This window comes from Protopterus annectens, chromosome 12.part0 (assembly GCF_019279795.1).
Source record: "Protopterus annectens isolate FY-2018-M chromosome 12.part0, PAN1.0, whole genome shotgun sequence".
NCBI classification, from domain to species: domain Eukaryota; kingdom Metazoa; phylum Chordata; order Ceratodontiformes; family Protopteridae; genus Protopterus; species Protopterus annectens.
This window is the reverse complement of record NC_056746.1, coordinates 1,050,611,689-1,050,636,593: the sequence shown is the minus strand read 5'-3', so window position 1 is coordinate 1,050,636,593 and position 24,905 is coordinate 1,050,611,689. Positions and strand designations below refer to the sequence as shown.

General features: G+C 35.7%; 1 protein-coding gene across 1 annotated transcript; it reads right to left on the bottom strand.

The window, feature by feature from the left end:
- Nucleotides 1-1,801: 1,801 nt before the first annotated feature.
- On the bottom strand, nt 1,802-22,025 carry PCK1 (phosphoenolpyruvate carboxykinase 1). Its single transcript, XM_044090063.1, has 10 exons — nt 21,932-22,025; nt 17,595-17,853; nt 14,858-15,039; nt 13,452-13,655; nt 10,803-10,990; nt 9,679-9,841; nt 8,980-9,204; nt 5,404-5,535; nt 4,858-4,953; nt 1,802-2,653 (listed from the first exon to the last, which is right to left on the bottom strand). The coding sequence occupies exons 2-10, from the start codon at nt 17,816-17,818 to the stop codon at nt 2,196-2,198; spliced, it is 1,872 nt and encodes a 623-aa protein (XP_043945998.1). The 5' UTR covers nt 17,819-17,853; nt 21,932-22,025; the 3' UTR covers nt 1,802-2,195.
- Between the last annotated feature and the right edge of the window lie 2,880 nt (nt 22,026-24,905).

Here is a 24,905-nt window from a genome sequence, read left to right as displayed (position 1 = left end):
ATGAAATACACGCAAATGCAGACACGCAGACGCACACACATACTCCTTGAAAAACATATATATGCACACACAGTAAAGTATTTGTTTTGTAATGTTCAATGACAGCACATACAGTACAAGGCTAACTTTATCCAGTTGCTAGCAAGTAAAATCATTTTAAAATTAATTCCTATAAAAATTATTTGTCTTCTTAGGGTCTTACCCTTGTGCAAATCCTTTCATAATCCACAATGATTATTAAGATCAAAACAAAGAAGTAGCAAAATTTAAAAATGTTAAGTGTATCCTCAGATCCACAGTTAATTACAGTAAAGCATAACTAAATGTAAATTAATGAGGCATACTTGCATTTTAACAAGACAGCTCCCTTGCCATAATCTTATAGTATATCACAGGGGGGTATAAGCCAACCCTGCTGTCTTTTTATTGCTTGACTACAGTAACAGTACTAAAATATGTTAAGTGTATTAATGCATTGACAAAATAAATCATCAACATTTCACAAGACTAAAATCATAGTTGATGTATGTAATAGTAAGGAAATATAACACAATTAGACAGTTAAACCATAAGCCAACGGTAAAGTAACAAGCTAAAAAGTAAACAAAGGAATATATCTAAGTGAGTTGTTTAGAATACAAAACCTTTCATAATAAGCATGCATTTCAACTTGTTTCTAAACACATTTCTGACATTATGACTGTCATTTTAATTGAAAAATGTAATGTTTTTAATATACACCTAGGGTTTGTAGTGCCATTTTATCACTACAACATAATGAGTATTCACTCAATATCCCACCCATTAGCAAAGGGAAGAACACTGTGCATCATGATGTCATGTTCATGATGTCATCTAATAGAGATCACTTAGGAGCTTGATAAGACTGAATCTTTGAGAAAAATGCAGGAGCATCCAGCACTGAATCATCTTCTGCAGGAAAGAGCAGTATTGGAGCCTGGGGTTCACTTGGTCTCTGATGATATGTTGAGGTAGGTAACTGATGTGTCAAATATGACATATAACTGAAACATCTGAAATACAGCATATGCAATTAAATGACATCAGCAAAGCATGCTGTACTGCTAAGGTGAGAAATAAAAAACAAATACAAGTCTTCCATCTCACCAGCTCAACAGCGTACATCCTCAATCTACATCCTTGTAGAATGTGGAGCTATTGTGCCTATAAGAGTAAAGGAATGCTGATAAGCAAAATACTGGGAGTGGAAAGGCTTGTACAGATGAGTCACCATGTTAGCAAAAGCAATAGATGATAGGCAAAACTCTGGGAAAGGGAAGGGGGTGATAACCGAACTGAATTAGTGGTGAGCACTTGAAAGATAAAGGCAAAAGAAAGTAGGTAACATGATATCCAGTAATAAATCTGTTGACTGTTCTGAAATATGTTTACTACCCTTTAGCAATCAAGCCTTGTGCATGCATACATTTTATATATATATATATATATATATATATATATATATATATATATATTTATTTGTGTATGTATAGGGGTCTATATTAGATCACAGAACGCTTAGGTAAGCGAACGGTGATTAATCGACCCCATATAAGTGAAAGGTACAAAACCAAACTGTCAGAGCAGCGATTTTTTCCAAGGGAAAAAAAATAGCTGTTTCAACAACAAAAAAAAAAAAGCAAATTAAAACATAACATTAAGTGGGGGGCTCACCCCCCCCACCCCCCTACTTAAATATACCAACTCCAAGACCGCACTACAGTGCTGAAAACGGCAAAGTACCGAAGCGGGCAAGCAAATTCTTTCCCAGGGAAAGAATTCGCTTACATGCCGCTTCGATATTTTGCAGTTTCAGTTTTGTCAGTTCGACCAAGACGCATTCAAAAACATGCATCTTTGGTCTGCTGAAAAGAACCCTATGTATAGCATGTAACTGTCTGTCTGTTCTGTTTAGGAGATTCAGGCCTGTAAACTATCATCGTTAAAAACGGATTCAAATTACAGAACAGCAAAAAAAAAAAAAATTCAATATGGCGCCTTCTCTACATGTAAGCCATAAAAATCACTTTGAATAGCTTGTACACTCCGAGAAGGAATGTTTCCTTACAATGCATAATTAAAAGTTACACATCATCATTATTTAGTAAAATGATACTATGTGGCAGTCACTGTAACTGTGTTTTTCTGTTGTATCAGTTCATGGTTGTCACATTTTATTTCAACAGTCTTATTCTCTGCTCCAGATCAGCAAGTTGTTGTTCTATTTCATAAGGAAGATCTGAATTGACCTGCTCATCAAAGTATTTTCTAATGTCATCTGTTTCCTTCTCCCAGAATTCCTTGGAAATGTCAAACAGTTCTTTTAAGTTGATTTTTCCAAGCCCCTTCAGGTTAAATGTTGTTTCAGTAGGAATGTAACCAACTGCAGACTGTTTTGCACAATTCTCACTGTCCGTTCTTCGGAATATCCACTCAAGTACTCGTGAATTTTCACCATAGCCTGGCCAAAGGAAGTTTCCTTGCTTGTCCTTGCGGAACCAATTCACATGGAAAATTTTGGGGAGTTTTACTCCAGAATGATGCCCCATACTTAACCAATGAGCTAGATATTTGCCAAAGTTGTAACCAAAGAAAGGCCTCATTGCAAATGGGTCATGCATAATGACTTTGCCTGTGGAGAAAAAGTAACAACACACATGAATTAAACAGTTGCTCATTTGGAACTGTCTTTCTGTATACAAGGAACTGTGTTTAAGCTCTGGCTTTAATCGAAAATTAGCAATAGTTATCAACTGTTGTGCATGCATTTTGAAATAATATCACTGTAATTATTTTACTAAATTATCTACTTGCACACCTTTTACTTGAACTGACAGAAACCACCTATTTGCATAAACTTTTAACAAGTCATATTGGCAAACATGGCAATCCTTCTCCCAGGTTGTGAAAAAAGACTGAGGGGGAAATCCAGAAAAAGAGTATTGCCTTTGTGAAGCACTAACTGACATGAGTCTTTTTAATATAATGGCTTGATATGCAACACAAATACATGTTTTGTACTTAAATGCAAAAGCATGTATTTGAGATGCATAAAAACCCACAATAGACACATTCTGGAAAACTGGATGAAATTTAAAAAAATAGCAGCTTGAATTAATTATCACTTCAAATTAACTATTACATGTTTTTGAATATTCCTCTAAATGTTTAAAAACCTATTTTATTCCAGTCTTAAGCAACAGAAGAGGAATACACAAACTGTATATTTACACTTTTAAAACATTGTTCGCACGTTATTATTTATTATAATCAACTATAAAATCATGCATATCTATGTAGTGCAGTGCATTAAGGGATACGTATAGCACTTGGCAAGAAGCACTTAGATTATCATAAGCTTAATCAAGTTGTGCTTCCTTCCAGGACATTAACTTTCACAGATTCATTTTAAAACCTTAATCTTAGCTATTAGAATGGAGAGAGAAAAAAAATATGTGTACTCGCACTTTTAAAACATCAGTGTTATGCAGTTGTTAATTATGAGCTAAGCAGCTGGAAAATCACATAGATCCACATGGTGCAGTGCATCACGGGATGCATATTTGCAGGAACCTTCAATGTCTTTAGAAGCTGATCTTATGATATACCTCATTGAGACTGAACCCCTTTCCCCATCACAGATAACATATCAAAGGTAGTTTATAAAGAATTAATAAGAGTATTAACAAATATAGAGCATAGTAAACAAAGCCCCATGAGCAAATAAAATGTATAACTTTTTTCAGACTTAATATCCATAAAATGAACTTGCAATGAGTCAAAATGAATCCAAATCAGCAAGAATGTAATGGAGCAATTTTCTACTGTATGCATATAGTGGTAATACTCAGATAACAAAATCCATCCATGGTGAACATCCAAACTAGTCTTAACCCTGTGACTACCTTTAGGACTTCTTGCTTGATGTTAGGCCAGACTGGACCAGGATTTTCCTTCTTCCCAGCCTAAGCTGCAAAGTTTAGTAGGGGACAGAGAGCCCCATTATGTATGCACATCATGGTATAACCACCATGTTGTTCCCACCTTCCTGTGTGTGTCACAGGTTTGTAGCTAAAAACAGTCCAAGTGTGGACACTGAAAGCCTTCCTCTCTGACATGACTAGAAAATCTTCCTTTTTCTCTTTCCTGCAGCACCCCACTGCAATCACTACTGTACAGTGGAAAGGATGTTACTGTATAAGGTATTAACATATACCACTGCCCTTTACAAAACCAGCTTTTGGGTAGAAGTTAGAAGGATGGCCTGCAAAATAGATGACACAAGCACTTGGGAATATGCACACATTTAAACTGTACACCCTGCAGTTATATAGACAAGCCAGGTTTGAAAACAGTGAAGGAGCTATAGCATCAAGCAGGCATGAATGATGGACCTTTTAGGCATTCTAGGCATGTACAAGATAGAATTCTACAGCAGTTTGGTAAATCATTATACCATATTATTAAAGAACCAGTGGAGTATGTTTTGCACTAGTAGTCAGAAAAAAGCAAGCTCATTATTAAATGAAAGCACTGTTGTAGTCTAGCCGTGTGGCATTACCCTTGTTTAATGCTGGATTCTGTTTCTTGTTCAAGGAACACCAGAGACATTTTGTTAAAAAACTAGCTTATACATGAGCACATGTTTATAAATCTATTTGCTACATAAATTGCATCATATAAGCTAACAAAAGCCAATGTCTGAGGTTTAATGTTTATCTCACCCACTGTGCCACAAATGCATGCTATAGTCCATACAGCTTTCCATATTATTAATTGAATAATGTAGCTAATATTTCACATATACCATTATTCTCTGTTAAATATATTCCTTACCTTTATGTTCTGCTGCTGCTGTGGCTTCAGATCTCATGGCTGCTCCGATAAACACGCCATGTTCCCAGTTAAATGCTTCGTATACAAGAGGAACTCCTGTGTCATGGGAAAAAAGACAAAATTGTAAGTAGGAAGGACTGAGAAAAATGGGCATCTTCTCCCTTTCTATGCTTCTGTGTTAGTATAGTGCTGAAACCATCTGTTTAATCCCCGTCTATCCTAAATATCTTGTGAGTGCAAAATATGTTATGCACACATATAGTGAGTGAGTGAGTGTGTGTGTGTGTGTGTGTGTGTGTGTGTGTGTGTGTGTGTGTGTGTGTGTGTGTGTGCGTGCGCGCGCGTGTGTATGTTTCTATGTGTATGTGTGTATCTATGCACACAGAAACACACACACAAATACACACACCGTTGCACAATACAAATATGTACACACACACGTGCACACATACATATGCACAGAGTTACAGATATATTTTAATACACCTCTCTCCTCTCTCTCTCTCTCTCTCTCTCTCTCTCTAATTTTACTGTATAAGGTTTTACCTTCTGGTCGTCGCCCTCCAAAGATTATGGCCTCAATAGGTACACCATCAGGAGATTCCCAGTCTGAGTCAATAATTGGGCACTGGATAGCAGGCGTACAGAATCTAGAGTTGGGATGAGCACATGGTTCTCCTAAAGGAACATGAATACAAAGTGGTTAAGAAGTGCCAGTTTGTGCATTTAGCATTCTTAGAACAGTGAAACATGAAAACATGAAAATGTGTGTTTATATTAAAGAATATACATTAGCACATTGCAGTAACTGATTCTTACTGTTTTGCTACCTGAACAGATCCATAGCTTTCATGATGGATACTTGATATACAGATATATTATTTATTCAGTAAGTCAAAAGAAGGAAGAAAAGTAAGCTATAAAATGCCACTCATCTTAATATGGGGGGGGGGGGTAAAGTTACTTTTACCTGAAAAGGGGAGTTAAGATACGACAAATCCAGTGGACTATGAGACCTGAGGCAGTACTGGTGGATAGATCACATATTGTACACATAGCTGCCACACTGTATACAGACAAAGAAAATTGCTCTAATGCCATTGAGGAAATAAGTAAGTCACTGCCACATGCAACTTAAATATCGAGCTTCTGGATGACTTAACACCTTGCAGTACACGGTTTCCATTCAGGGGAAAAATGCTGAGGCTACTTCTTTCAGCCTGTCGCAACTTACAATTTAGTAAAGTTGTGTCTACTAACAACAAAATGAGCTCATCAGAAGGGGCCATGTCTGACACTTATCATGTCCTGTGTTTGCATGTTGATAGACACTTATCCAAGGACTGCTGCTACTATGTTCTGCACAACTTTCAGCAAGACCTTCATTAGTCTGCTGTTGTGCAGAAGAAAGGAGTCTGAGCAGGACACATATGGCATCAGAGCCAGTTAACATGGGAAAATGAGCTATCCAAGGAATTGGCATTAAATGTTGTGATACATAGTGGCAGTTAGACTATTGGTGGAAACGTGCCCATACTTAAAGGACATACTTTGAGAGGTCAGTACTAGCACCAACCTTCTCTAACATTTTCATACATAACATCTGTGGTGGCTGTGCACATGATACAGAAAATGAGTAGCAGCTATTATAGCAGAAACACTTGCCACAATACAGAACCGAACAATACGTGCTAAAAAAGTGTAAAGTCATCCATTCTCTCACTAAGGAGTAAAACGCTGAGTCGTGAAGGTGTGAGGGACATCATTGTGCAAGAAAGGGAATTTGGGATAGCATGCTTCATTCTGATATCATCAAGAAACTATAAAACTATAAATTAGAAAAAGAGCAAATAATACTAATTACTGTAAAGACAGTACAAACAATAACAAAAAGGAGAAACAAACAGTACTAAAGGCATATAAGAAGTCAAAAATCTGATAGTGGAAATGTCTGTCTAATATTATGAGATAGAGCAAATGTAAGTCTTAGGAACACCAAACTTATTCACACTAAACTGTACAGATACATAACAATAAGTCTGTATCAACACAAAGAAAAAATACCTCTATAATGTAGTGTGATATACAAATATCAAATATATATCTACAGTTAAAGAACAGTGGCAGTAAGGGAAACGTGAAGTAAGGTAGTTGCAGGATAGCAGAGATCACCACTGATGACTGATGCTGATGGAGTGGAGAAATCCACAGAGGAATGTCACATGTCTTATCTCACTCTGTCTGCCCATTTCACTAGAAGCTGAATAAATTATTTTTTTCTTTTTCGTATCCATTATTATTTTTTGCCTGTCCAGTGCATTTCTGAATTAGTTTTTGAACTTACTACTTCTTAAAGTAGGTTGGACCAACAATTCATCACTTTTTACATGAAATAGTGATTTTCTTTTTTTTGTAGTTCCCCTAAACTATCCAGTTTGTAACTTCAAACTGAGTCATCTTTTCTTAGATGGTACCTATTTGGACTCAGAATTCTCTTAAAATGTTATTTTTATCATTTCTCCCACCCCATTATTACTGCAAGACTATACGTGACATAATAAAGACGTCACATGACATTTGCTTGCAAGCAAATGTGTTGTGGTTTGTCAGCTCTTATTTGTTCTGTCTGATACCTCTGCATTCTGTGCATGCCTCTCAATGTCTTATAACAAGAAATCCGGACAAAACAATAAGTAATGTGAGACAAAGGCCCAGAAATAGGAACCATTTTAAATATTGCTCTGATAAACTTTGAAAGTTGATAGAATAACAGGTTTTGCATTAGAATGAAATGTATAAAGAGTATGAAGTCTGAAACTCAAATGTCTCCCATTATTTTCTGACTTCAATCCTCAATGATTTGCCAGAAAACCACGGCTTTTTTAAGGAGCACACCAAAAATATGAGGCAAAAATCTGGATATTCTGTGAAAATCTGGACAGATGACAGTATACCTGTCAACCTCTTAAAAGAAATCTGGACAAAGCCAAAAAAATAACAGGGGGACAAAGGCTCAAAAATGGGAACAAATGTTAAATATTGTTCATATAAACTTAGAAAGTTGCTAGAATAAAAGGTTTTATGTTACAGTGCATTTTTCTGAAGGATATGAAGTCAGAAACCCAAATGTCTGGCAATATTTAATGAATTCGGTCCTCATTGATTTGCTAACAAACTGAAAATTGTATGAGGAACAGACCAAAAATATGAGACAAAAATCTGGACATTCTGTGAAAATCTGGACAGTTGAGAGGTATAATTTGATGTATAATGACTCTGTGCACAGACCATGATCTTAACAGAGCAGCTAACTAATAATTATAGAACAAGATACCAAATCATATTTTGTCTCTGTATGCCAATTATTTTTGTTAAAAGGGTAATATATACTATATACAAATATTGAATTACAAGAGGAAATAACTGCTTATGTGAGCACTTTTTCTGCACTTAGTACACTGCAGAATGGCTCAATGAATTCAGTGCGACTGAGATCAGCATGCATGTGATCATAATATAATGCATTTATTGAATAAGGACTTTTGTGAGTCCTATAAGTTGTAAACACAAGTGTTTTTGCAGAGGTGCAGTAACACTTGTCACAACAGAGAATTCAGCAGTTAGTAGCAAACAAGTGTAAACTCCCTGCATTTACTTACTAAGGAGAAAACATGCTGAGTAATAATATGTGATGAGCATCATTGTATAGGTAACGGAAAATGGAACCAATTTAAAAAAGCAATAATATCAACAAGAAAAGATAAAACTATAAATTGAAAAGTGAAATCTCTGAAACACCACAGTGTTAGTCTTTGATATCAAATGTGTGAACTCATACTAGTGACTGCACATTAGTATTTCAGTTATTAATCTATTACACTAAATGTAGCACACTTGAAAGAGTCAATGCTTTTTATCTAAACTGCAACACAGAATTAATGTGTATAATATACTTCCAAATCCATTGCAAAGGCTATCATCATCTAGTGTACCGAAGTGCCTGATAGGAATTTTTATTTCTTTATCCTTTATAATTGTATTCCTTTCTGAACACTTAAGATGTCTAAGGACTCATGTATTTTTTATATTTAAGAAACATAATAAAAGCTGTGCAATTCCTACCATCTTCTGGTATCCAGGGTTTGTTTTTCCATGATGTAAGGGTAACTCCTGCTGGAAGTGGTTCTCCGATACCTTCCCAGTACACACCACCATCACTGGTCTCAGCCACATTAGTAAAAATGGTATTCTTGCTGATTGTTTTCATAGCATTTGGGTTACTCTTTATAGATGTTCCAGGTGCAACACCAAAAAAGCCATTCTCTGGGTTAATAGCCCTGAGGTTACCTGTAACAAAAAAATGGAAGTGAATATTACTGACAACATGGCAAATAAGAAAATAAACATAGAATACAAAAAAGGTAATGTTATAATGTTGAGTAAAGGCAGATGAAATAAATAATATACTTTTTTCCAGATAATACTAATAAATTCTTCTTTAAGAAATGGATTGCATACAGGGATAAGTTATTTCATTTATTTATAATAACTTCAAGTAAATAACCCCAAGGAAAGCAGAAGTAGCAGTAACAAATACAACAAATGACGTAACCGTAGCTTCCTGTTACTAATTATGACAGAAATAATTGGATTATGCTACTCAAAATAATAAAGATGACATAAATAACAATGAAGGAATTATAACATAGTCAAGTAGCAGTAAGAAGATTTCAGAAAAGGATCAAAAGTCCATGTATGTATAATGAAATACTAAGAAAAGAAACACAAAATGTTCTTAGCAAATGAAGTTAGCAAACCAACCTTGTCCATCAAATTTCATCCAGGCAATATCATCTCCTACACATTCTATTTTCCATCCTGGCAATGATGGCTTCATCATAGCAAGGTTTGTCTTTCCACAAGCACTAGGGAAAGCTGCAGCAAAATACTTCTTACGGCCCTCAGGGTTGGTGATGCCTAAAATCTGAGAGGAGTAATGAAAATTAATATCATACCTGTAACAAAAGCATGATGTAGAATTGGCATATGATGTTTACAACCACCTAACAAATTATCTGGATGCATTCTATTCCATGCAGGTAAAGAACACAACAGTATCTAGGGAAGTGGGTGGCTTCCAAGGGTAAGAAGAAAAACATCTCAATTCTGAGACAGAAGAATAAACAGCTATAACTAGAACTATGCAATTTTTAAAAAAAATGTCTTTTTCCCCTAATGCTATAAGTCTGTACTATGTTGCTCCACTTAAAGAAAAATATCCAAATATATGGAACAAATATTAAACTTGAAATCACTGAAACTGCATTTTGATCAATGTAAACAATGTGGTCTTCCTTCAGTGCAAGTCAAACGAGCAAAGTTAGAATCCTTACATTTCCTACTCTTCACCAGTTGCTCATTTTTCGATTTAATCACAGTTACTGGTCCACAGACATCTTCTGTACTGTATGCATCCTTTTACAAATTGGCAACAGATCCCATATATTCTATAGAACAGCTGCTTTGATTAAGATCTTCCTATTATGTAATATGCCCACCAATGACTCAGCATTTTAATTAACTGTTTTTGAATAACTTGTGATTAGCATATCTATTCAGCTATCAGATTCAATCAACTTAATTAGCACCCTATACATTGGTTGTTCTGAGGTGCGCAAGGAAAAATTTGAATTGCAGGAATATGCTGTGGTTTGTAAAAATGTGACGTCATATGTTTGAAAGGAGACAGTTCAAAACTCCACTTCCTGCTGCACTGTAACCTCAGACAACAAGCTGCTGGTATGTTATGAAATTTTAATATTTTGATGAAAAAAGCTGATAGATACCAAATGGGTTCAACATTCTAAGCATTCAATGCACCCCACATGTGTGCACATACACACATATAATATATATGGCTTTAATCATTACATAATAATACATACCAGCATATGCTCAGCAAGCCAGCCTTCTTCCTTTGCAAGCCTGGAAGCAATTCGCAATGCAAAACATTTCTTGCCAAGAAGAGAGTTTCCTCCATAACCACTTCCAAATGAAATAATTTCTCTGTGATCGGGTATGTGAGCGATCAGTGTCTTCTCAGGATTACATGGCCAGTTGTTAACTAGAGCATCTGAAATTGTAAATTGCAATCATTACACAGTGAACCAAGCAATGCATACTTGAGATAATTAATAAGTAAAACAGCAGTGCAGGCATGACATAAATATCACATTTCTAATGCATGTGAATCATGTACCAGAATGACAGATAGACAACCTTAAACCTTATATAACTTCTGATGATCATATCGTTTAACTGATATACAGCAGTGAATAAAGATGGCACCAATGCCCAAAAATATTACTGAGAATTCATAAGATACACATAAAATGTCAAGAGGACAAAATAAAACAAACTAAATTTTGTTCTCCTCTTGAGCTTAGACTTTAAAAAAACAGGAAAGATATTAAAGGGTCATTCTTTTGTTATTACAGCTGTTTTAGCTAGGACCCTGTTATTTTTAAAAGACTGCACTGACGTGCTAATAATTATGTAAGAAAAAATACACAAAACAAAAGACATGATGCCCATACAGACTGATTTAATACAACTGGAATTCAGGGCCACATTTACTTGGCATACAATAAACAAATATATAAAGGTAAACTAAGAATATATTTTGTGTCTGAAGCCCTTTACTATAAAAAGATTTAAGATATTGCTCTGTTGTAAAGTATACACCTTTCTTTCTCATTTTAGTTATGGAGGGTTAAACTAAAATTATTAAGAAGCAGAAATCCAATTTTAAAATATATACAAGACAAAGGTGTGATGTTTAGCAGGAAATCTCTTTAATAGCATTCAGTGAATAAAGAAAGACTGCCAATAAGATGAAACTAAGTTAAGCAGTGCCTGATGCCATCTTTAAATTTCTGCTAACTGTCCAAATGGGCCCGTAATATACCTAGTTAAGTTCAACAATTTAGGCAGTCAAGAGTAAATCTAGCACTGAAGGTTGTAATACTCTGTGGGGCTAGGCTATACCATGGCATTCTGTTACTCATATGCTGTCTGTAGCACAATACAACTGCCATCTGACTATATTTCCAGAACTGTATCTCTGTTACTATCACTTCCATTTAACTTTCTGGTAGACTTGGAGAGCTAAGGGGGGGGGGGGTCACTGTACTACTGTGTGTATGTTTATATGTTGTATCCTAACTGTAACAGAAAAAGGCTAGACTTCCTTAAACCTTTACTGCTACAAATTGTGAAATAAATTGAGGTACTAAGAAAATACTGAACTGTTAGCAGCAAACTTTTCAGTGCTGTTCATGAGTACTATTTTGCCATGAAACTATACTTTGAATGATGTAGCCTGTGAAGACATTGTACCTTGTATTTCTTTATTTACATTTAAATTGGTACAATGCAGTAAAACAGCATGATTTTACAGGAATATTGGATATTATTATTTTAATGCCTTTTAGAAAAACAATGCTCCATATAATGAAGGAAGATTGTTGTAGTGGTGTGCAGATGCCCTACATAACATAGACTGTACTTAAATTAATTGATCCTTGCATCATATTAAAGATATTATTTAAAATTCTTACCTATGGCTGAATAAGTTACACTGTACTTCTGTGTAACTATATTTCAAAATGAGTGTTTCTTGTGAACAAAGTCCAGTTTACCTCATTATGAAAGAAGGTATCTTTTAACATATTTGACTCTGTTTTAACTGAAGGTTGTTTGGGATAAAAATATATATTTTACTTAAATACTTTAATACTAGCTACCAAGAAATTGTATTATTTAATGACTATAGTGTGTTTGCATGAATTGTGTTTTTAATATTATTTTTTCTAGTTGTGTTGCTGTATATATTTGTGTAAAACAGCACAATATTCACAATAAAACTTAGAAAGATAAATTTCAATTTTAATGGGACATCTTGATATATATTTTAAAAATTGATTTGGAAAGACGCATACGTGCTCAAAAATAAAATTAACAAAATGTATTTTTTTGTTTAAGCATACCGTCTCATGGCTTAATCTGTAGCTGTGATAGTTGTGAATGTTTATCATATACCTTTTACTAAAGGGCTAAACTTTCTCTCTAATTGGATTATCTGTTGTCTCCTAATGTTCTGTTTTCCATGGATGGAAATATTAAGACAGTCCCCATCTCCAGCCACAGAACGTCTTCTAGTCTATCTCATAAAACAGTGCAACAAGTGTGAAAGGCTAGACCATCCTTCTCAGCTGTGCTAGAAGTATACCTTTATATTTATATGATGAAAACCATTAAAGTGGTGTCTAACAAAGCAGCCCACCCCCTGCAAAAAATAATTCATACTTGTAGACAGTTACAAGCAACATTTGTGGACAATTATAAGTAAAGTTTGTGGACCATTTAATGCCTAGTGCTGTCTGCAGGCATATGAAACTTCTGCGTCTGTTAAGAGTTATGCATATCTTTGTATTTTGACATTTCAGAGTCTAAGCATCATCATTCCAGGTGCACACATTTTACAATAACTGTAAGTGCATTAAATGAGGACCTTTGTAATTACAGGGACTTACTTTGCAATGGAAGAGGACAGCCAACAGAATGAACACATTTTACAAACTCTCCATCACCCAAGGAATCCAGAATATGTGTACCCATTCGAGTCATGATTCTCATACTTGTAACAACGTATGGCGAATCCGTAAGCTGAACACCTATCTTGGACAGGGGTGATTCAACAGGCCCCATGCTGAAAGGAATGATATACATTGTGCGACCTGAAACAAAGAAAGGAGAAGGATTTATAGTATAGGCCCTATATCCTTGAAATACATGCTGTTCTTTGTTAGCTAATGCACATTACTTTAAATAGACTTAGACTGTAGTATCAAGAATTTAATAAATTTAATCACTTTGCTTAAAGTAACAAAATAACGAGGCTCAGATCTAAAAATACTGTAATGCAATTGGCCAGAACTTTGGAAAAACAGATCTTTAAGCAGATTCATACAGGGAGTATAATTTGAATTTCCCCATGAAAAGCCCGCAGCTGTACATTATTATGATATTTGGAAAATTCACAGTAGTGCTGACTTACGGTACACATTTTTAGTACAGGACTTGTGTTTGTACACAGTATTATCAGAAATAACCATTTGAGAGCTAAATGCTTATGCAGTTACATATGTTGCTTATTCACATCTGCTATTCAGTTTTAGAACGTTAGTTAAGAGTGCAGGTGACACAAGTTTTAGTTTAAGGATTCTTTGTTGTTTTTTTTTTTTTTTTACTAAATTATGTTTGGCTTTGTTCTGCCTTTTTACTTTTTTTCAGCATCACCTTGAAATGAAAATAAAGATGAGAAAGCTTGGTGATCTCAAAAAGAATATTATTTTGGTTAATTTATTGTGACAGTCAGATACGCAATCAAAAGTAGGCAGGAGGAACTGTTAGTTGCTGACCAATATATACTAGTTATCTTGAATCAATGATGTATACTTTATTCTTTTAGTATATAACGTTTCTATTTTTAAAAATCTGTCAGGCATCTTGATAATATGCAACAGTCCTGTTTTCCTCAGCATTCTGACATCCCTTCCACATTTTGCTCAGCAGTATCGACTGTTCTTCCCAGAACTAACTTAATTTATTGCAAATTAGGAACTGGAAACAATAAATTATGATACAATAAAGGCATTTCAATATTCTTGACTATATGCCACTGTTTGTATATTATTTCTGTGTAATACAGACATGTTTGTATAATTATTTGGTTACTGAACATAAATGTGCTAGTACAGAACTTCCATTCATGAATTTGGTAATTTGTCTCATTTAAATCTGTCAAAAACATATGAGGTAAAAACTAACAAAACATGCAAGGCTCTTAAAACATTTTCTGACAATCTGGATGGCTTATATAAATTACATACTACTTTTAATATATTTTTGCGAAACAAAAATGACATGTGTTACATACCTGCCATACATCCTGGAAATCTCTCTTTGAAGGCTTTGTCAAATTCATGCTCAGACATCCAACGTCCCAGCTGGCTAACGGCAGTTTTTGCATTTGGAATGGTGTCTCTCTCATCCTGTGTGACAATCACAGTTTTGCTTTCGATTCTGGCCACATCTCTGGGATCTGTTCTTGCCAGCCAACTTTAGGAAAAACACAATTTTTTTTTTCTTCCTGATTTTATATAAATGAAGTATTGCATTGATTTACAATTAGGATAAGAATATTAATATTTCACATAGCAAAGGTATCTTCTGTTTTGCATGTATTTATTTTTTGTAACCCATATTACTTTTTGAGTGCAGATCTGTATTTCATTCTTAATCCTATAGATTAAGCAGCAACCTAGGTTCCGGTATAAGAATGAAAGTGATTGACAGATAAAAGTGTACAAACAATATTGTAAACAAAATGTTGGCAGTGCTGGTAACTTAGAGGAAATTTGCTATAATTCTTCACCAGTTAAGCTTTTTGCAAAATACTTAAAGGATCTAAATATTGGAATGTTATCATCTAGGGTAGTAGTAACTGATACTCTGGATGGATAGAGTTTGTGTCCCAGGAAAGGTAGCATTATTACTGAGCTGAATTATGTTGCATAGAATATTCTAACTACACATAAAGGTACAAAAATACAGTTTCATTTCTCATCAGGCACTAATAAAATGCCTATATCTGATATTATAATAGAGTGTAAGGAGTTATTCTGGTGTGCACCAGGTATCTCTGTCCATGCTCCCAGAGTAACAGCTTGCATTACTTACTATGGGCTTGCTATCATGGAAAGCCTTCATTACAATCTATACTATCAAATCTAGGGCCTAGGAAAGCATATCACAGTTCATGATATCTACATTTCTTACATTGATCTTGCAGTCTGAATCTTGAAAAAGCATGTCAAAGCAATGGGTCATAGGTCCCACAGGTCCCAATGGCCAAGAGTCACATCTGCCTTGAGATCCTAATGTCATAAGGTTGTCAGTCCATATATTACTGCAGTATGCATAAAGAGTATACTAGCAAACCAGTCTTTAACAATCAACTGTTTTACTTATTTTTTCCTAAACAATGCCACTAAACTTATTTTTTTAAGTATCGGGATGTGTATATTCCGAGGTTCAGCTCTATGTAAAGAAATTCTTAAGAATGTTTTTCAAAACACTATACCAAACTGTATATTATGATCTGTAATGACTGCATTACACTGTAATATTATAAACTCCTCTGTATTGTTGCAACTGCCATTGCACCTGGGTCATGGCTGAAAAGGGTCCAAAGCCCAACATCTAACTGTTTAAGAAACAAACAAACAATAAACTGATGAAATAAAAAGTGCACATTTCCTAACTTGATGCTGTGGTATAGTAACATAACTGAATTTCCCTGCATTAGGTGAAAACAGCAGCATGGCCCATTTTGCCCAGTAATTGTGTATGGTATTAGCCACTTAGATGTCAAGGTCTAAGAGAAGCACACAATATATGTCATTCATCTGTACAAGACAGCTGCTAGGTTACAAACTCTGAGGTCACTGATCACATCCAGAAATCTGAATGGCTATTTTAACTGTGTCAGCAGCATGCTGACACTGTGTCTGGGACTCAGTATGTATACATCACCCCAGAGGACAAACCTTATTGCTTCAACTCTAATTATTCTTTGGTGATACCCCCTGCCACACAGTGGTTAACATTTCTTTGGCAATACAATTGCTTTAGGTTGTATGTATGCTTATGGGATTGGGTAAAAATGAAAGTAATATGTTGCCACCCTCTTCTAGATTAGTTTCACTGCACTGTATGCACTGAATGCCAGGGAAGGCTTTGGCTGCCTCTGTGACCCTGAATGGGATTAATCTGGTTCTTGGAGAATATAGGAATGAATGACTGAAAAAAAGACAGAATGAAAAAAATGTGGCCTTAGTGCAAAAAAAATAACAGTAAGAAAAGCGGGTACAACTATTTGAAAAGTACAGTACTAGCAATGAGAAATTGAAAATATTATGTAACACCAAATGGGACAAGACAGCATGCAAAAGAATCAGCTTGAAATGTGCTGGTATTTTGTGTACAATATGATTATGACAAATGTATGAATAGTGGCAAGTTAAGAGATTCTATGTGTACAAGAAAGCATTACAACTGATAACATTAATAGTTTCAGAAAGTTGGATGAGTAGAAAACAGTTATTCTAGATGATAAATGTCTGATTTGAGGGGTGCTTCCTACCACTCTGCTGATATGTGTATACAATATTACTGTGATTAGTTAACTGTCCATCATTTTCTAGACATTGCTTAGTCTGCTACCCCTGTAATCATCATTCAATAACATAACTGAAGTAGATAATCCACGTTTACTATTTCCTCACCTCAGAATTGCAACTGAGCATAGTTTCTTTGTTGCTCACACTATAACTGATCTCATATGCGCAGATTTGCGCATTTCATTCATAAAGGTAATACACAAGGCTAATGAATTCTTACAGAACCCTTTAGTTACGACTAACTTTGCCTAAAATACTGTTGGGTGTAGCGCAAATTACTTGAATCGAATCGAACTTTTCAGTGAATATTGCATAATTTAGTTCGTTTGATGGTAATTTCATTTCAGATTGCAGTTATTACTGGATTTTCGCATGCTGAATTGTTTTACTAGGTGACTTTACTGATGAAATAATGTGATAACGTGATCTTACCAGTTTTCATACTTGGTTAACCGTTTGATCATGCCGTTTTCCTCCAGAAGTGCTAACAATGTTCTGTTTTCCGTCTCCGAGCCATCACAGATGTAAATGCTGTCAGGTTTGCAGATGCTGACATAGGTTTGTATGAAGTCCTGAACATGAGGCTTTAAGCTGTTCAAGTCCCCCTGGAGGACGGCCACAGAGGTGGGAGTTTGGGACAGAATCTGTGGAGGCATGTCTGTGGACTCGAGTTGCACTCAACTGAAGAGATCTGAAAAGAAAGACCACATCATTGACTATACAAACTCTACATATTAACCAAAAAAAAAAGAGCTCCACTGTGTCAAGTAAAAATATACGTGTGTGTGTGCGCGCGCGCGCTAATGAATAGAAGCGTTATGAAAGATGCAAATGTGAATACCTCCCCGCCCCGACACACACAATTTGATTTTTAAAAGCAAATGCCACTCCACGTCATGTTTCTAGCCTTCTACTTTGAGACAAACGTGCTTTTTCACTTAGGTTAGCACTAAGCTAACTGCCCTTGCGAGCAATTTTAAGCTTAGCCAGTTATCCCTTGTGAGATTCAAACCCTATACCTTGTGTTTCTAAGGCAAACACCTTAACCATTAGGCCACCTTCTCTGGAAAATCTCTGCTCAGACATTCTTGCATTGAGACAAACAAAACCTATAGAATGGAAACAGTCTCAGTCACAGAGCTGACTTGAATCCCAATTATTTTCAGATAGTCTCTATATCCTAGTCAAGATCGGAAAGCAGCCATCTATCCGTTCTGGCAGTTGGTTTTGTGAATGAAGGCACTATTAACAGTTTGAAGTGGCCAGTGGTACAAGGTTTGATTACCTCACTGTTTTGCCGCTCTCTGGGTAAGTGTGAAAAAAATCTATGGAAATCTCTTCCCCGAAAGGAAGTGCAATCATCCAGACCCTTACTGGACGAGACGCCAGTCCATCACCGGATACAAAGCCACTCAGCAGCCAGCAGGCATTTACGTCGCAGGCTTGTCTGCAGTCAATTTGTAGAGTCGTCAATTTACCCACTAGCATGGTTTCATGTTTTGAATGACATTACAGAGTCTCACATGATTCACCCAAACACTCCAATGTAAAATGCATGAAAGGAGAACACTTGTACCCGGTATCAGAGTAACAGAAAAAAATCGTATCTGTCTGCGTGTCTCCATCTAAGTTCTAGAAACGCTTGGAGACAAAGTTAACGGAACAACATGCTTTTCATCAACGTACATTTTCAAAACAATATAAAGTATAAAATTCTGTGTGTCACTACCGACCATTCCTGTCAAGTTTACCTCATTACGAAGGACATTCCTCAATTTGGGTCTTAAAACTATTTAAGTTTCTCGAAATTTCACATTGAAAAGGTCTGTCACGTAATCATTGTTAGGACTTGTAATTAATATCGATGGTAAATAGAAATGAAGCATATTAATTATTTCAAAAGTACTTTTTACAAGTAAAAAGTAGCACATTTTAACCATCATATGAGCTTACTAGTTGAAGTTGTTAATAAGTCATCCGCATTTTGTGCATTTGTTCCACGTTGTGAGAGGTAGTGTTTGCTCATTTTGGAGATGAATGGTTAACAGCTCTGGTGGATACTTTGTTAGCTGGGTAAATTAATACGATTAGGCATAACCTGGTGAAATGACTGGCTCGTTTTCACACTACACAAGTGCATACTGAATGAATCCTGTTAATCCCCTGATAGTTTTTGTAATATTATTATGAGTATTTGAAGAAAGACTCGTATAACTGCATAATCAGTAGTGGTGTATGAAAAATGTTACTTCACATATTTATTTGTCTAAAAACTCTACTGGTATATCTTATTTAGATTGCACCCTATCGAATTAACTTTTGAAGGTGTAACACACCTCTAACTGTCGAGATGTTCGGTTCGTATTTTTGGTACATTCGTCGTAAAATTAATGGTTTTCTAACAAATAATTAAGGATTGAAGTCATTAAATAGTGATATGCATTTGAGTTTCAGACTTCATATTCTTCAGAAAATGCATGTTAACACAAACCCTCTTATTCTAACAACATTCTAGGTTTATAAAGACAGCATTTAAAATATGTCCCAATTCTGGGGCTTCGTTCACCCATTATTTAGACTTTGTCCAGATTTCTTGAGCTGAGAGGTTGAGAGGTATGGAAATATGTAGTTTGTTAAAAACTACCTAATCGTAAATTGACTCATATAGTGCTAATAGGAGTCAGCGTATAACATTAACAGCAATGGCAGAACATAAAGGCATGAATATGAAATATGTTATTAATTGCATATATTATTTCAGTGCCCCAGCATTAGCTGTAGATGATAGTCACAGTGGCATCCCGATCCTGCATGTAAAAATGGAGAGAGTGTAGTATGGGTGGGTAGACTTAATTTTTCATGGTTTCCGTCTTTCTTCCGCATTTTGAGAGGCTATGCTAGGGTTACTATCTGTCCCTCTTTGCGAGGGACAGTCTCTCTTTGGGCAGTTGTGTCCTCCTGATAAATAAATTAAAAATAGCAAATGTTCTGACTCAGGACTCCTGAGATTTTAGGACCAAAATATTGTATTCGTTTTATTCAATAGCTGCATAATTTAAGAGTTATTTTTGAATCTGACTCACCTAAGTGTTACAGGAAATAGTATAAACATCTCAAATGCTACAATGCTAAGCTTTTATTTTGGCAAAACGTGAAATGTTATCCTTTGCAAAAGGTGTGGGTATCTTTTGCCCTGAAAAAAAAACACCTTTCTACAAAAAAATGTCACACTTTAGGCATTTGAAAAGGTGGCAGCCTTTGGGCTGCACCTCAGGGCTTACAAAATGCTCAGTTGTCCCAGATCTTGCCTCATTTTGCCCTGTCTCTTCTAGAACTTTTGAATTTCTGGTAAATCACTAAGGATTACAATAATCTATATATAAATATATATGTGTGCATGCATGTGTGCGTACATTTCACTTTATTATATACAACACGTAATATTTTAGAGTAATGAATAACATCGATCTAGCGATTTTCACGATCCAGAACAAAAGCAAAAACCTACCAGGCTCTTCTACAAGCTGTGAACGATGTTCACCTACGTATTACGGGCCACATGCAGTACTGCCCATGAATGCATAAACTTGCGTATAGCTTGTATTACTTTCGAGAAATCTTATTTCCCCTAAATTAACAGATTGCAAATCTTCTGTCAATTTGCTCCTATGAATTTACCTATCAACTATATTTTTGGTCTGTTTCTCATAAAAAAATGTGGTTTTCTGGCAAATGACTGGCAAATCATTAAAGACTGAAGTTAGAAAATAATGACAGACGTTTGAGTTTCAGACTTCACACCCTTCAGAAAATTCATGCTAATGCTAAACCTGTCATTCTATCAACTTTGCAAATATGTAAGACCAATAAAATCGTCCCTATTTCTGGGCCTTCGTCCCACTTTTACTTATGGCTTTTTCCAGATTTCTTGCTCTAAGAGGCTGAGGGGTATGCTAGGAACATAGTCTTTGAGGTAATACATTATTAAAAGCGGATTTTTTTACAATAAAAACCAAGGATTCAGTGAAATCGTGAAAGTTAGTGAGCAATGAAATTGGTGCTTTTCAGAGATGCTCAGAATTCAAAGTTGCACCTCATAGGGAACAATATTAAATTAACAATTATTTCAATTATTTTGACCACCTATGCATTACTCAGACATTACTTCATAAGCCAACATTATTAATAAAGTGCTAAAGTGTCTGCAAGGTAACATTAAAAAAATGAGCGTTTCCAAGAGTATTAAAACAGTTTTAAAATCCTTACCATCTGTAAACTGACTTGCCAAAAACTATGCGTGATTTATGGTATATATATATTTATGATATATATATATATATATATATATATATATATATGTGTGTGTGTGTGTGTGTGTGTGTGTGTGTGTGTGTGTGTGTGTGTGTGTGTATGTGTGTATGTATAGTTACAAACACAAATTTTATATTTATATATGAATGCATGCATTATGTGTATTATGTGTACATCACGCATAGTATATGTAGATATGTATATAGACACAGAAAAAATATAGTAATACATATATATTTATAGTAATATATATATATAGAGAGAGAGAGAGAGAGAGAGACAGAGAGAGACAGAGAGAGTGAGAGAGACGGACACGTATATGCAGACATAATGGATAGGTATGCACACATATTCATATATCCATACACACACACAGTGTCAATCACACACACGCACACACACTGACAGACTTGATAAATTCAACATTTCTAACAAATTGCAGTGTAAAATGTTTTTACCTTTCTTGCTCTTTGTGGTCTTCTAAGTTTAGAAGTTTTTGCAGCTTACTTTCTTCTGCTCTGTTTCACATTCCCTCAGATCCTCTTAAATACACTGAAAAGTGAAGGTACCCCTACTTTTTGCCCCTTTCTGACGTCACTATAATAGAACATGCTCTCAGGGTCATTGTTCTGTTCCGGGAGGTTGCTTGTATTACGTTTTACAGCTTTTGCCAATCACTGCGATTTATTGACACCCAGAGTCTGTTTTAATCAGAATTGAACAGATAAAGTGATTTCACAACAGTTTTCGGAGAGTGGCTGCACTTTGATCCTGCTGTTGATGCCATGCTTTTGCCCTAGTGTTCTAATTTACTAATGCCAGCTATGACCGCAGAGTGACGCAATGTTTCAGACGTGAACGTTGCAGTGGGGGAGAAGAACAGCCGCTCTCCACCGGTTCAGTGCTGAACTTGTTTACTAGCACCTGGAATGTAGACCTGTAAAGGAAGGGTCAGGAGTGCAGTGATTGGCTGATAACTTAGAGGCTCGCTGGAGGCGTGATACCTTACCTTGCTGTCTCTAATGCAGGTTACTTTTACTCAGAGCAGGGTTCAAAGGGGGGAGCACAAACGACAGGTGATGGTATGTTCCCTTGAACACAAATTATCTTTAGTCCTGCATTCCTCAACGTAGACAAAATTATGTGGACGTTATGTACCCTTCACTTATTTTTTTTAGTGTGCTACATAGTTTCTTAGCTGTTTTTATTTCAGCTAGTAAGCTCATAAAAAGTTCCTTAGATGAATAAATATGATCCATACATCTAATTTGTACAGATTTCCGCAGAATGTCCAGATTTTTGTCTTATATTTTTGGTCTGTTACTCATAAAATTTTTTTTTTTTTTACAAATCAATGGGGTAATCTAAGGATTAAAGTCACTAAATAATGACGTTATTTGAGTTTCAGACTTCAGAGGGTGGGAGGATGGCAGGCACAAGGTGCAGGGTTTGATTTTCACATTAGGTACTTGGCTAGGCTTAAAATGGCCCACAAGGGCAAATAGCCTAGTACTAACCTATATCATTTAGAAAATGCAAGCTAACAGAAATCCTGTCACTCTATCAACTTTCTAAATGTATAAAAGAAAAAATTAAAATGTGTCCCTATTTTTCGTCCTTTTCCCCTCATTATGCTGGACTTCGTAAAGATTTCTTCCACTAAGAGGTTGAGAGGTTATGTTCAGTTGTAGTTACCACTGAAATTGGTTAAAACATTCTAACACCAAATGCGTGATGCATTTTTTTCAATGTGAAACTTCGGGGACCATTGATATTAGCTTGGTAAGTTAAAACAACTAATACCCGGCCACCTGATAATGTTCGCTAGTAAGTCTAACAAGTGGACTTTTTCATAAATGAATACTAAGCCACCAGTCTGCAAACTATTACAAGCATAGCCACCTCTCAGAATTAACCCTGTGCATACATATCTGTGAGGGAAATACCTTAACCAGTATGCCAATCCCATTTTAGGTAAAGAATGGGAAATGTCCGTCAGTTACTTTTACGTCGATACCGCTGTAATGTTATGCCATTTGTTTTACATAATTACAATGGATGGAGCTGTGTGCTAAAGTTACAAGCATTTATCGATGGAGGTGATATAAGTGTAGCCTTTAACATCTTACCTCCAAAATCAAGCACAAATCCAGAAATAATCAGGGACAAGCAGTGACACTTTTAGAAATATTGTTACTATTAATACGAACAGTTGAAATAATAAGAAAATGCAAATTAGCATACATTTTCTGAAGTAAAATAAGTCTAATTATTTCAATTATTTCTTAAGTGAAATATATCACTTTTTCTGCAAAGATCTCCAGTTTGGGAGGGATAGAGCAATATTTTGAGCACAAGTTAAGGACATACCTGTAAATCAGGGACAGTTGAGAGGTATGGACAACGGTTTAGGTTTCACTGGTCCATGTCAGAATGTTCTGCTTATGTATCATAATATGTAAACGCCTTAGTTGTTTCAGATATATTCTGCAAGTTCCTTTACATCAGAAAGTGCAGTTTTTCCACCATAAAAAGTCGTCAATATTGCAGTTGTTTTATTGTAGTGTATATAGGGTTGCCACCTTTTCAAATGCCCAAAGTGGGACAATTGTAGTACAAACATCAGATTTTGCAGGCCAAAACATACCCACGGCCAGTACAAAGGACTGAACTTCACTTTTTTGCCTAAACAAAAGCTTATTCTTGTAGCATTTTAGTTGCTTATTCTGTTTCTTATAACATTTAGGTGTTTCAGATACAGAATAACTGTTTAATGCAACTATTACATAAAAATATAGCAAATAATGTTGCCCTAAAATCTCAGGGCATGTGCCATTTTTACAATTTTTTTGCAGGACATAACTGCCCAAAGAGGGAGTGTTCCTCGCAAAGTGGGACAGGTGGTAACCCTAAGTGTATAAACAACAGGGGTAAATGAAACTAAAGAACAGGGAGTCAGGACTTTCAACCCATCCTCTGAAAATTAGGGAACAGTCTGCAAAATTAGAGAGAAAGACTCAAGATCAGAAATACCTGTATTACTCAAAGAAGGCAGTTTAGAGTCATGCAACAGCTATTTTCTAACATCAGGAATGGAGTCTGCGGTGTCATGTCTAGCTTTTAACAGTGTGAGAGAAAAACTTTACCAGGGTTGCTGCTCCACATTGCCTTTTGTGTGTACTGAAAGGTAGATTTAACTGCAGTCTGGAACATATTCTCTATTAACAAGCATTTAATGGAATGTGATATACTGCGATGGTGGTGCTGCGGTAGCATTGTCACCTCACAGTAAGACATTGTCCTGTTCGATTCTCAGCTAAAGCGTCTTCTGTGGGGAGGCATGCGTGAATGGGCGTACCTTCGTTGAAGGTTGTGCGTCAGGCCTGGCAAGTCGGTACGTAAAAATCTACTGCCAATCATTAGTGGACCGGA